General features: G+C 48.2%; 1 protein-coding gene across 1 annotated transcript in view; it reads left to right on the top strand.

Moving 5' to 3' along the window:
- The first annotated feature begins 988 nt into the window (after positions 1-988).
- PTDSS2 (phosphatidylserine synthase 2) overlaps positions 989-12,908 on the top strand; it is a 29,996-nt gene continuing 18,076 nt past the window's right edge. Inside the window, exons 1-2 of the mRNA XM_053946038.1 lie at positions 989-1,256; positions 9,342-9,443. Of these exons, the coding sequence (XP_053802013.1) occupies positions 1,060-1,256; positions 9,342-9,443 (299 nt within the window). The 5' untranslated portion in view covers positions 989-1,059. The remainder of the gene's footprint in view (positions 1,257-9,341; positions 9,444-12,908) is intronic.

Genomic DNA, 12,908 nt, shown 5'->3' with positions numbered 1-12,908 from the left:
TCACTATCCCAGGTTGCTCCAAACCTTGTCCAGCCTGGCCTTGGACACTTCCAGGCATGGGGCAGCCACAGCTTCTCTGGGCACCCTGTGCCAGGGCCTCACCCCCACACAGGGAAGGATTTCTTCCCAATGTCCCGTCTAACCCTGCTCTCTTTCAGTACTTCACAGAACTATGGAATAGCTCTGGGTGGGAAGGGACCTCTAAAGGTCATCTTGATTATTTGCTGTCCTGTAAATGTTTCCTCTAATTTCCTTCCCTGTTTCATTTCTCTGCTCCCACAGGACTTTGCCTTCCCTCCACACAGTATTCCTGGAGCTTGCTGCCATGCCAAGATCTTTCCAGAAAGCCGGAGCTCCCTGCCTGCCATCTGGGATCAGCATGGCACATTCCGGATGAGGAGCCTGACCAAGGTAATTTGGGAAGGGCTGAGGAATTTTAGATTTCTTCAAATCCAAGGACACAGGGGCACCCTGCAAGCACCCGCAGCCCTTGGCCAGACCCTCCGGGTGGGAACAAAAACTTTCGCCGAGCAAAACACATTTTATTTCGCCAGCAAAACGCACATAGTTAACAGATACTGAACATTTCATCGCACAAAGACGCGGGAATCGGCACAGCCACGGCATCGGGGATGGGGTACCCAAGGTGGGGTACTCGAGAGCCGCACGGCCGCCTGGCGAAGGACACTTTTGTGGGGACATTTTGTTTAATTGCCGCTCTTGGGCCGCCCTGAGGGGCTCTTGGGCCGCCCTGAGGGGCTCGGGCTCCTCCTCATGGCGCCGCCTGGCGGTGACGCGGGGGGTGTAATGGAGGCCACGCGGTTGCCACGGCAACGGAGGGGCGGGGACGCCCCGCCCGGCCCCGCCTTCCCCGGGCCCGGCCGCCCCGCGCACGCGCCGGCGCGGGGTCGCGCGCACGCGGCGTCACGCCTCCCGCCCCGCCCGCCCCTCCCGCCGCCGCCCCGGCCCGGCCCGGCCCGGCCCGGCCCGCGTCCCCCGGGGCGTCCCCTCCCCACCCGCCCCCGGTGCGTCCCCGCCGCCGGTCCCCCCCGCGCCGCCATGAGGCGCGGCGAGAGGCGGGCGCACGGCGGGAACGTGGGCAAGGCCGCGCTGGAGGAGCAGCAGCAGCCGCCGGCGCCGCCACCGCCCCCCGCGCAGCCCAACGGCGGCGCCCCCGGGGCCGAGCGGAACGGCGCCGGACCCCGCCGCAGCACCGAGTCCGAGGTGTACGACGACGGCACCAACACGTTCTTCTGGTGAGAGGCGCCGGGCATGGCCCCCATCCCGAAGGAATGGGATGTGGAGGGGCTGGGGAATGGGATGTGGGGGTCCCTAAGGAATGGGATGTGGAGGGGGCCCCTAAGGAATGGGATACCCAAGTTATCTGCCACCCGTTATCTGCTGTTCACGTGCCTCTTCTGTCGCCGATACTGGTGGTGGAATCAGCTGCAAGTGTTTCCTTGGTGTGGCCCTACTGATAATTGTTTCCTGGCAATGTAACGGGAATTCAGGGCTGGCTTTTGGCGGTGGCACCTCTTTTCCCAGTCCTGGTCCCCACTTTTCCAGGAATAGGACCCCTAGGGCTGAGCCCGACGGCTTGTCCTGCCTGATGGGTGCTTTGGGGGTGTTTTCCAATACCTTGGGAGCCCACTGTGTTCGGGCAAGCATTCCTGCCTAATTCCAGTTATCAGCATGGTTTGTATGGACTCCACCTCCTCTCCTCTTCCTTAATCTCGGAAGAGGCTTTTTCCTTTTTTCCTCCCAGTGATCCTGGCAGAAAGCTGAAGTTGTCGTGCCCCACTCCTGCTGGGCAGGCGTTGAGTATTTTGGGGTGTCTCAGTCCATAAAACGGGTGCAGAAACCCACGGCTGCTGGTGTTGGGCCAGCGGAGAAAATCAGCTTTTTGTTAAATTCAGTCCTTGTAGGAAGAGGTGTGTTCGTACCTGGAAAAGTGCTTCTAAATCCCAGCCTTGCTGGAGTTGTTCCCTAAATCCCCTCAGCAGCACGCGTGTGTGTAGGCAGAGGTTTTTTTTCTGTGTGTTAAACACACGTCCATTTCCATGAAGAAAACCAAGCCGACACTGAAGACGCGCGTTTGGAATTCGAGCCGAGGGTGATGGGATTTGGCTGGAGCCTGGCATGGAGGAGTGGGAGGGGAGGGCACTTGGCTCTCACCCTGCCAATCTGGGCAGCAGCGGAGCCGAGGGTGTTGATCCCGATGAAGGAGGTGACATTCCTGCCAGTGCAAGCTGCGGAGGAACGCTGGGATGCTGCTGGATCTGTCGGGATCCCTGCGGAGCCCTGGCACAGTGCGGCTGTAGCCGAGGGACGTGGTGGTCTCGGGGACAAAAGGACCTTTCCCGGCGGGCACACCACGTGCAGGCTGAGCGAATCGCGGGATCCCGGTGCCAACCTTTAAATGGAAAATGGGTAAAGCTGTCCTTTCCTTACTCCCTCGCTAAGGTGGCTCTTGCCAGCTGTTTTGTGAAGCCTTAGAATACCTGGTTTTGCTGTAGAATCTCGCCTCGTTGCAGCTCTTGGTGGTGGTGACAGGGCTGTCACCCCAGAGTAAATGCTGTAATGCAGTTACTGTGGCCATGTGGATTGTTCCTTTGGAAATCTGGACGTGCCTTGTTCTCCCAGGAGCTGCCCTGTGTCAGGTGGTCCCTTCCAGGAGGGCAGCGTAGACAAGTGTATTTCTTAACTTCCCTATTTATCCAATTTTCGTTTCCCTAGTAACTTGTGCTGGCAACCAGGAGTTTAAACATCTGGAAAAGTCCCAGCGTTTTTCCTCATGTTACTTTTGCCCTGTATGTGTTAGAGTATCCTTTGGCAATGACTCAGTTTCTACCGTGTCCAAGAATAAAGATTATCCAGAGGAATGATTTTCTTCCTGTGACCCTTGGACTTCTCTCATGCTGTGGAGGTGGCCACAGGAAAGGGAGATTTTTAAGAGTGGCTGCCCTCTGACTTTGGAAAAACACAGAATGCACCTTCTCTTTGGAGTTCAGGAGTTAGGGATAAGGTTACTCTCATGGCTCACTCCTTTTGGGAAAATGAGAGGATTTGGGATCTGTGGACACAGAAATCATTCCAGGAGTAGTTTAATTTGCAGAAGTGATTTTCCTGCTATAAATGTGGTACTTGGGAAAGGTGGAGCTTCCTAGCTGGCTTCCTGCTCTTTAAAATCTGTTTGGAATTTTGGAAAACCACTTGTGTGCTAATATCTCTGGTCTTATTCCATATAAATGACTTGGAACTGGAAAATGCTCCCTTGTGAGAACCTGCTCAGTCAGCGTAACCTGGCAGCTCCCTTTGCCATTAGGAAATGCCAAGGGAAGGGAACAGGAGGAAGCTTTCTGAGGCAGATCCGTGGTTTCTGTATCATTTATCCCTGAACTAATTTCCTAGTGGAGAGCTGGGAATGCCAAGCTTTCCTGGCAAGCCACTGGAACGTGTTCCCTGTTTCCAGCACCTTGGATTGTTCTTGTCTGTGTGCTTTCAGCAGGAGCTTTCACACAAAGCCCTGCTTGTTCTGGGGTCATTTAGTTAGATATTGTGTATGATGTTCTAAAATTTCTGCAGGTATTTCATAGCTTGTCTTTAACCAAAGAAGATTTTCCAGGAAAACGTCCATCCAGTCTTGATTTGAGGGTGTTGGGAGGTGCCAGATGCACTTTTGCCACCACATTGTGACTCGGTGGGTTAATTGCTTTTTCAAAGCCTTACTTTAATTTGGATTTCATTAGCTTTAATGTCACCTTTTGATTATTAACGTGCTTTATTTCTCACATAATAATCTCACGCTGCCAGCACGTGGATGTGATATTAATTCCTGAAGTCATGGTGTGGCAGCAGGGATCTGTGGAGCTCAGGACATTAAAATTAATAAGAAAAGAAATAAAAAAGAGGGAATGGCAGTGACTCTATAGGCTAATGGCAGTGTTTGTAGGAATTATTTCCACCTTTTTGTGCAAAAAGCGTGGAATTTGCAGCTAAGGTGGAGGCAATCCCTGCTGGCATGTTCCACTCGGTGTGTTCAGTGTTGTGACTCTTCCCAGATGGCCTGGGAAATGAGGATACGTGTGGGCAAACCAGCTGGTGTTGGAAAGAAGGGATTGCTACTCAACCCAAAACATTCCTTACCCATTCCTTGTGGAGATTGCTCTTATCTCTGAAATACCTGGGATTTGCTAAGGGCGGTCTGCAGGAGGAGGTGAGGATTTATGCAGAAGAGAGATTAGGGAGATGGAATATCCACAGGTTGGCAGGAGCTGCTCTCTGTGCCCTCTCCTGAGGGGTGGCCGTGGCACTTCCAAGGCAGCGTTCCTGGAGTTTGCTGGGAGCTGAACGTGGGATTTTTCCCTGCTTTAATGGCACCATGCCGAGCCACGCTGCCCGCTCAGGATTCACCGCGCTGGAGAAAAGGAACATTGCTCCAGAGTCCTGGGTCACCCTGCCATGCTTTTCCAGCCTGTGGGAATGCCCTGGGCAGGGAGCAGGGACATCCAGGCCTTGTGCAATCCCACTAAGCCACATTTGCCAGCCGGTCATGGATGACAGGGCCTGTGCCTTGGGAATTGTGCTATGGGAATGGCATTGTCCTTCCCTCAAAGGAAGGGGCTGCATACTTCTGCCAAGTAAGCTGGAAATGCAGAAGGAATATCTTTGTGGAGAGGGGCTGTCAGAGTTCAATGCCCCACCTGGATATCAGGTCTCTATATTGCTTTTTTTTTTTTTTTTTTTTTTTTTTTTAAATTTTTTAAATTTTTTTTTTGTAAACATATTCCCCAAGTTGTGAGGAGAATAGGGAAAAATGTGCTCTAAGAATGTTACCTGTAATTCCCTGACACTTGTCTCAGTAGAACTGCCCTAAACTAACTCCTGAGACACACATTTCCATAGGTTTAAGCAAAAAAGTGTTTAATAATCAAAATAGAGCATTTGTGGAACTTGCAAGCTCTTTGGAACTGATGGAAACTTCAGGAACTTTGGGAACTCTGTCTTTCCTCCTGATTGGAAGGAAAACCCCAGATTTGCTGAAGCTTTGCTGTTGACCTGTGGTTCTGGGTCCCTGGAGGTCTGTGCTCCTGGGCTTCTTTGGGGAGATGGCAAGGAGAAGGCACGTTGCTATTTTGGAGTGTCACAAGTCTGTACGGAAATTTAATCGGCGTCGGGTGACTTCAGGGATGTGCTGAAGATGTGCAACTGCTCTAAGAATAGGGACTGTTTTTTATTGACTCTGAGAGTTTAAACAGATTTTAAAACGTAACTTACATTTGTATGGTTTGGTTTGACTTGAAGTTTTCCAAACCGTCCGTCTATCCCCAACAATTTGCCTGTTAGTTACAATTTTTATTTCAAATGTGGTTGGTTTTAAATTAGCATTACTTTTTGTTGTATTTTCTTGTGTCCTATTCTTCACACAACCCTCTTCTGCTTTTGGAGGAAAGGGTTTGTTGTACTATTTGCCGTATTTTCCTAGAATTTCCAGGTGATGTGTTGGTTTATGGAGGGTACAAAGCTTTGACATCCATTTAAAAATCTCTTTCAGGAATGGTTTAATGAATTTTCGATTATTTGGAATAAAGAATCAAATAATGAAAAAGTCACTGGTGGGACTAATTGGGTTTGCTGACAGATCCTTTCACCAGCAGCCACAATTAATGCAACTTTTTTAACCCAAGGGGCAAACTGGACTGGCTCTCATTTGGAATTTTGCTCCACTTAAGAGGACTGACCAAAATATTAATAAATAAATTCTTTGCATTGTGTTCCAGTGGTTGTTATTGTGTTTAATGGAGTTGTTGCATCACTGGTGACAAACAAGCCATGGATAACAAGGGTGCGGTCCCTGCTTAAACTGATTTTAATTTGTGGGAGATTAAAGGAGGCCATGGGCTGCTTGCTCCTGGGTGTTACTCTCTCCTTTTCACCCAAGGATCTGCCAGAATCGCCCAAAAAATGACATGTTTAAACAACGCCCTTACATAATTTCTGTCATAGACCTCAGCTGGAAAATAAAAGAGCTTATAGTCATTTTCTTGATAGACTTGCAGTGTCTCAATGTGATAGGAGAATGACCTTGCATGAAAAAGAGAAGTTGGGATCAACTTAATCCTATTAACTAGGAAAAAACCTACTTTTTTTGTGATCTGCAGTGCGGGAGAGCTTCACTTGCTCTCACTTGGTGTTTGAATTAGCAGGGCAAGAGCTTGTGTGAAAACAAACCTGATTTATTTCATTTCAATCTCCCAGGGTTTGAGTGGGGAAAGAGCCAAATGTGTGGTGCAGAAAGGCAGAAGAATAAGCCACTTAATATTCCAGCTTTTTAACAGTTTGGGATTTGTTGTGAGTTCTCTCCCTGGTCTTAGATTTTTTTGTTCTCAGGTAATGTCAGGCCCTGCTTTGCAGAGCTTTTGATGTGAAACCTCCCAGATCTGGCTGCAGTTTGTGCCCCCTTTGCTTTGGGCATGTTGCCCGAGCTCCTCTGTATAATTCTAAGGGGAAGATTCCTAGCTGAGCTCTTTTCAGCCTCCCAGGCTCCAGGCCAGGAGAATATAAGCCTTTCCATGTAATTCCTGCCTTGCTTACCTTGCTGGGGTGGTCTTAGCTTGCCTTCCCCTGGTGTGTTATTTTAAAGTGTAATGGAGATGAAAACAATCCCCCTGTGCCATTAAATTCATCCTGATCTCTCAGATGAGCCCTTCCTTAAGGAGAACTGTTCCTTTTTGTGGAATTTTATTTTAGTTTTAAACTCCTGAGCTGTGAGAAGACATGGTGCACATCCATATTTCCTGGCTTGTTTTCCTCTCTGAAGTGGATTTGTGTGATGCTGTGCTCCCTCTCATTGCTGTGTCACTGCTCACAGCTCTCTGGCAGGGCTGCCAACTTGCTCATTCCAGAAGTCAAGCCCATCTCCAGAGTGTTTCATCCCAGCTCCTGGAATCCACTCTGTGCTGGAAGCACCTTTACCTTGAAAACCTGCTAGGAGGGAATCTGGCAGCATCTGGAGATGAAAGACTGAGCTACAAGGGAAGTGATGAGAGAGCAGCCTCTTGTTTCTCCTTAAACAGGGTATCTGGTTGGGTTTGAGGCTGGTGGCTGTGGCACCAAAAATAAATGGGAAATGGGATGCATGGGGCTCCCCAACACCGACCCTTCACTGTCCTAAAGATCCTCATGGGGAGGAACGCAACTGAATCACCCTTGTGCTGGTAGAGGGGTTCTCGAGGTGTTTGTCCAAGGGAGGATGTGTAACAACAGATTTTTTGGCAATTTATGGGATCTCAATGCAGTGAAAAAGCAGCTGACTTGGTGTGGGTGTTCAGGTGGTGAAACAGCAAGGTGGGATTCCTAGATTTGTTTTTGTAGCTTCTTCAAAAATAAACAACAATATAACAAATTTTTATATAATACATAGTATCCACAACTCTACAACAATATGTATAACTATGTAGCAATATAACAACACAATGATAAATTTCAAAACCAAACAACAAAAGAAGGCCTGAGATACCAAAATAGCCTGGAGTTCATGTAACCTTTCTGGTGTTGGCCGTAGAATCCATTCATTACATCCACATGTAAATGCAGCGAGCAGGAGCGTGGTGTGATTGGAGCGTGGGTTCCCTGCTGCTGTCCTGCCTCCTGGGAGAGGCTGGGTTTAGTTCTCCAGCTCCTGCAGGATCCAGGGCAGGTCCCACGTGAGCTCCGATGGCTGAATCACCTGTCCTGGCGCCTGGGAAGATGCAGCTGCCAAGCAGGAGCTTGTGGCTCCCAAGCTTTTCCCTGTTTTTTGGCACACTGATTCCTTGCTGATTCTGGAAGTACTCGTGGGTCCTCGTGTTCTTCTGCTGGAGCTGGTGGTCCGTGTCCTCAGGACCACAAGGAAGGAGAGCCTTCAATGCCAAACTCTGTTCTGGCAGGGGCAGAAGAGGATTGTGTCTGCTTATGAGGTATTGTGTGTGTGGGATTGCAGGGATGCTGTGGAGAACATGGGGTTTGCAGTAGGATGGAATTTTTGTTCACTAGCACCCTTTCTTGGACTTTTAGAGCAGTTTTAGGTGGATTACTGTGGGGTTGTTTAAAGGGAAATCAGTGGATGGTTTGGAAATTCAAAGGTTTATTGTGCACCACGCAACCTGAATATACAAACCTTGGAATGACTTGGAGATGAGCTGTGAGCTGCTCTTACAAAAGAATATATAAAGAAAATGGAAATAGAGCTAAATATGTCACATATAGACACTTCTTTTACAAGTTTTCCCTTAAGCTTCCTCTTTATATGTTTTTTTTTTTTATTAGTTTGTGTTAAGGAATGTTGTCCTCTAAACCAAAACTCATGGTGTGTCCTTTGGCCTTATTTGAGTTCCCATGCTTCCCAGCTGGGGCCAGAGGAGTTTTCCAATGAAAATAGAAAGTGGCTTCTCATTAGGAAAGGAATTTTCAACTTGAAGTAAGAAAAGATGCAGACATTGTAAGAATCTTCTCTGTGTGGTGATCAGTGGGTGTAGGGTGTGGGTGTCACCTGGCTGGGTGTGGTCTGCTCGCTCTCCTTCCATAGAATCACAGAATCCTGAAATGGTTTGGGCTGGAAGGGACCTGAAAGTTCATCCAGTCCCAAGGGCAGGGACACCTTCCACGGGCCCAGGTTGCTCCAAGCCCAGTCCAGCCTGGCCTTGGACACTTGCAGGGATAGGGCAGGCACAGCTTCTCTGGGCAACCTGTGCCAGAAGAATTTCACCAAAATCCATATAAACCTCTGGGCTCCCATGGATGAGGATGTTTTACTGCTATGGAACAGCCACCCAGCTTTCCTGTCATGGCTGTTCCCACAGAAACCCCTTGTGCTAAGTGCACTGAAACTGTAGGAATATCCCGGAAATCCGACATCTTGAGATGGCATCAGAGTTCTTACAACAGCAACTGTTCTCCTTTAGAGATTAAAAAAAAAATATTTAAGGACTAGTTTTTCTTGTGTAATTCCCATGTCTGGAGTGAATCCCCTTTGGTTGCTCTCAAGGGCCTGTTCCCTCAGCTGCAGTTTTGATTAGTAGGCTGTGAAATAGAGCAGCACTGTCAGGTGTGGACCTGCCAAACCTGGGGAGACACCTGGAGCTGTTTAAATCTGGATGTTTGCACTGGGTGCTGGTTTTTTCCAAGCTGCTGCTGATGACATGCAGTGCCACTGTAAGTTCTGCTCTCTGTGCTCTGCAATACAGAAAACCTCAATGTTCCTGACTGCTGGCCGTGGTTTTGGCCTCCTGAGGCTGCACTGGCAGGGCGAGATGTGTGTTTTCCTGCTTCTTAATGTCAGTTTTCTCTGTTCTGAATTTCAGGAGAGCTCATACCCTGACAGTCCTGTTCATCCTCACGTGTGCGCTGGGCTACGTAACCCTGCTGGAAGAGACTCCCCAGGACACAGCCTACAACACAAAGAGGTGAGTATCTGAGGAATATCTGAATATTCCCAGGTGTGTTTTGGGAAAGGGACCTCCAGTGACCCCTGCACTCCCTTGTGGAAGTGCCTGTTCCCTTAGGAAGTTACAAAACCAGTCATAAGTCTGTAAGCTTCTCTGATGCTGATCATTGAATTCAATTTCTAATCAGTTTAGTGTCACTGTCAGGCCTGTGGCTGCTCTGTGATGTGATTTAAAGCAAAATACAAAAAGCTTGCTAAAGCCTCCTGGCTGGGTTTCTTTGGCAAGGGTTCTGCTGCTGTTTCTTAAAATAGCCTTTTCTTAAAAATAACCTTTCCTTAAAATAACCATCATTTTAAAATGCTGGGAGCTGTGACTAAATTTTTCTGGCTCAAATGCTTTTTGTCAAATTCTGTTCAAGATTTCAATACAAATCCTTGTTTGTTGTTGAAAACTGCTGTGAGAATGTGTAGCCCAGGGGGAAACTCTGGGGAAATAAGAATGAATCTTACATGTGTGGTCAATTCCTACTGTAATTTAAACTGATCCAATGTGGTTGATTTTCTCCCCTTTTTAAAATACAACAGGGAAGAAAAAGGAGGTAAGAAAGTGGTGTTTTAAAAAGCAAAATATGTTTTAAAGGTATGCTGCAAAGCATCATTGCTAGAAGGAGGAAAATTGTTTTCTACCAGTCTGGTTTCTTAAATAAGAAATTTTTTCCCCTTGCTGTTGAAGGGTTTTTTTTTTTTCCCTCTTTTTGTACATTCCTGAAGTGGTTCAGGATATAGCATCCATTGTCTTGGAGCTGCAGGAATTGGGGTATTTCCTGAGATAATCTTGGCTGTTGTTCTGGCAGTTACACAATGCCTGGGGGTAATGGAACTCACTCTGTGCCCCACTGAGAGCTGGGATTTCACACGTGGGGGTGACATGGGACAAGCTGGAAGGTGTCTGGAGCTGGGAAAGGTTCTGGAAGGCTGCTGTGTGAACAAATGCCATTTTATTCCCAGTCATAATGAGGGAGGCCAGGGTGGAGGGGCGCTCTGGCCTGGAATGGCCACTCAGAATTGGGAAGGGGAAAAGCTGAAAGAGAAGTGATCATGCATCCTTAGGGAGTAATACAGAGCTAAGGTGACTCAGTGGAATATCTTATTATTGAGCTTAGAGCCTCGGCTGCCTTAATCAAAACAAACCCAGGGAAGATTAGTCAGCAGGTGGATCTTTCTCTCAGGAAACACGAGTTGTTGTGTGCTTATCCAGTGCCCAGTTGTTAAAATCAATTTACAGCATCATGCCAGGGAAGGGGCAGCAAATGGGCTTTGCTCACTCCTGCAGCTCTGCAAGGTCTTGGCACAAAAATCCTTGAAAAGCAGCATCCTGAGGCTTGGACATGATCTTCCAAATGTTCCAGGTTTCATGTATCTCTGAACAAAAGGAGGTAGTTTGTCCAGAGCAGGGTAAGATGAGCACAATGTGCATCAGTGTATCCATAGCCAAAATTATCAGATTTTTTTATTTTTGCATCCATAATTTAAAATCCCTTATCCTGCCCAGAGATCTTTGTCAGTCCTGGTGTGGAGCTGTGTTGTTCTGCGGTTCCAAGCCCCACCCAGCATGAGGCTGTCCCTGTGTGCTGGTATTCCTCGGGAAAGCTCGGTGCCTAATGACCAGGAGGGGTTTTGTCACCAGGGAGCAGAGTCTGGAGCTGTCACGGGGTTTTATTTCCACCTCCTGCACACCGACAGTGGAGCAGTGTCTGGGGTAGGTGCAAAGCCTCAGTACACACTTCCAAAGGCTCCAGCCTCCTTTGTTTCCATGCCCTGGCTGAGGTGTCCTTGTGAGCTGCTGTAGGTGCTCAGAGCAGTAAATTGAGGTGAACTTCCCAAATTTGCTGGCTCTGTGTTTCCTGGACTGGAGTCGTGGGGTGGTCCCACCTTCCCCCCCTATAAAATCAGGATTATGTCATCTTATAAAACGCTCCATCCAGTCACTGGCAGGAGCAGGGTGAGAGGTGGATTCGTGGAATCACTCACAGGAGAAGTGAAGGACAAGACCCAAGTGAGAGCAGGAACCTCTGAGCTCACGGGGTGTGGTCTCTGTGGCTGAGATTGGTGTTTGCATCTGTTACAGGACTTTTTCTGCCCTGCAATAGGGCAGGGCAATGAAACAATTAAAGGAGGATTGTTTGGGTTTTTTTTTAAGATAAGGTTGCAGGAGCTTTTTATATGTAAATGTAGTAGGAGTTCATTGGGATCACCCACGTGGTCAAACTGCCCCTGATGTAAGAACAGTGGAACATTTCCTTTGTTAGGCAAGGTGAGATTGTGCTGTGAACCTGTCTGATCCACGAGAGCTTTATTCCCACAGTTCTTCCAGCCATGGGCTAGCTCATCCTGACTGACAGCTGTGACATTCTCCTCTGTTCAGCCTGGACTGAGCTGCAGCTCTGAATGTAGCCAAATAAACACTGAGCACATCCTCTGCATACCATGGAAGAAATCCACAGCTCCCAAATATTTTGAATGCTGAGCAGGGTGTCTTGGGCGGGAAAAAAAAAAGTTCTTTTTTTTCTATAAAAACACTTTCAGGTTTAAAAACACCGGTGTGCTTCAGGGGTTGTATGTTGAATTTCCAGCTGGGAAGTGTCTCTCCTGAGATGATTTTTTACACAGCTCTTGGCAATCCCTGCTTTCCATGGGGACACATCCAGGGATATGTGGGTTTGTGTGCTGATCTCCTGCTGCTGTGGCTGAGCACCCACAGGGAAATGGAGGTAACAGGAGGCCAGAGCCCTCTTCCAGGGCTTGTGGTGCCCCGAGGGGGTTGTACCAGCTGTGCCAGCATGGATCCAGCCCGGGAAGGGACAGGGAGTGGGAGCTGGCTCCTTGAATCCCAGGACAAAGGGCCATACACAGCTCCTCATTGTCCTGTGTGTCTGAATCGACTCTCAGCACAAACAAAGGTTTGTTTGTGCTGATGGAGCTGATGCCAGCCTCTCCTTTTTTTTTAAATTTGGTTAAATGTTTTTTTTTTTTTTTAATTTGCTAAAATGATTTTTGCGGGCACACTTTGTTATTTTGTGCCTTCCTGATTTGCTGCTCAGGAAAATCCATTGGTTGTGTCCAGCCAGGTGAGGAGAGGAGAGGAGAGCCCCTCTCAGGTGCTGGAGCATTCCTGCCTCAGGCCAGGCTGCAGCTTAGGCATTGGAAGCTTCCTAAGGAGGTAGATTAATGAGGATAAGAGATAAAATTTAGTTACCACCGAGGAAAAAAAAAAGTAATAACAGAGCTGGTGTGGTTATTTATGCAAATATGTGATTTGCTTCCAAACTTCCTGTGGTGAACTTGAAGTAAGTGCATATATCTGGATCCCCAGCATATTTCAGCACAGCAGCTCTGGGGCCAAGAGTGGGTTTTAGAGGAAGGAGCACAGCTAAGCTCCTGTGGTGATTTGGATCCAGGATTTGAATTCCACCTTTGGGAAGAC

This window comes from Vidua chalybeata, chromosome 6 (genome assembly GCF_026979565.1).
Source record: "Vidua chalybeata isolate OUT-0048 chromosome 6, bVidCha1 merged haplotype, whole genome shotgun sequence".
Lineage (NCBI taxonomy): Eukaryota > Metazoa > Chordata > Aves > Passeriformes > Viduidae > Vidua > Vidua chalybeata.
This window is presented reverse-complemented; position numbering and strand designations above follow the sequence as displayed.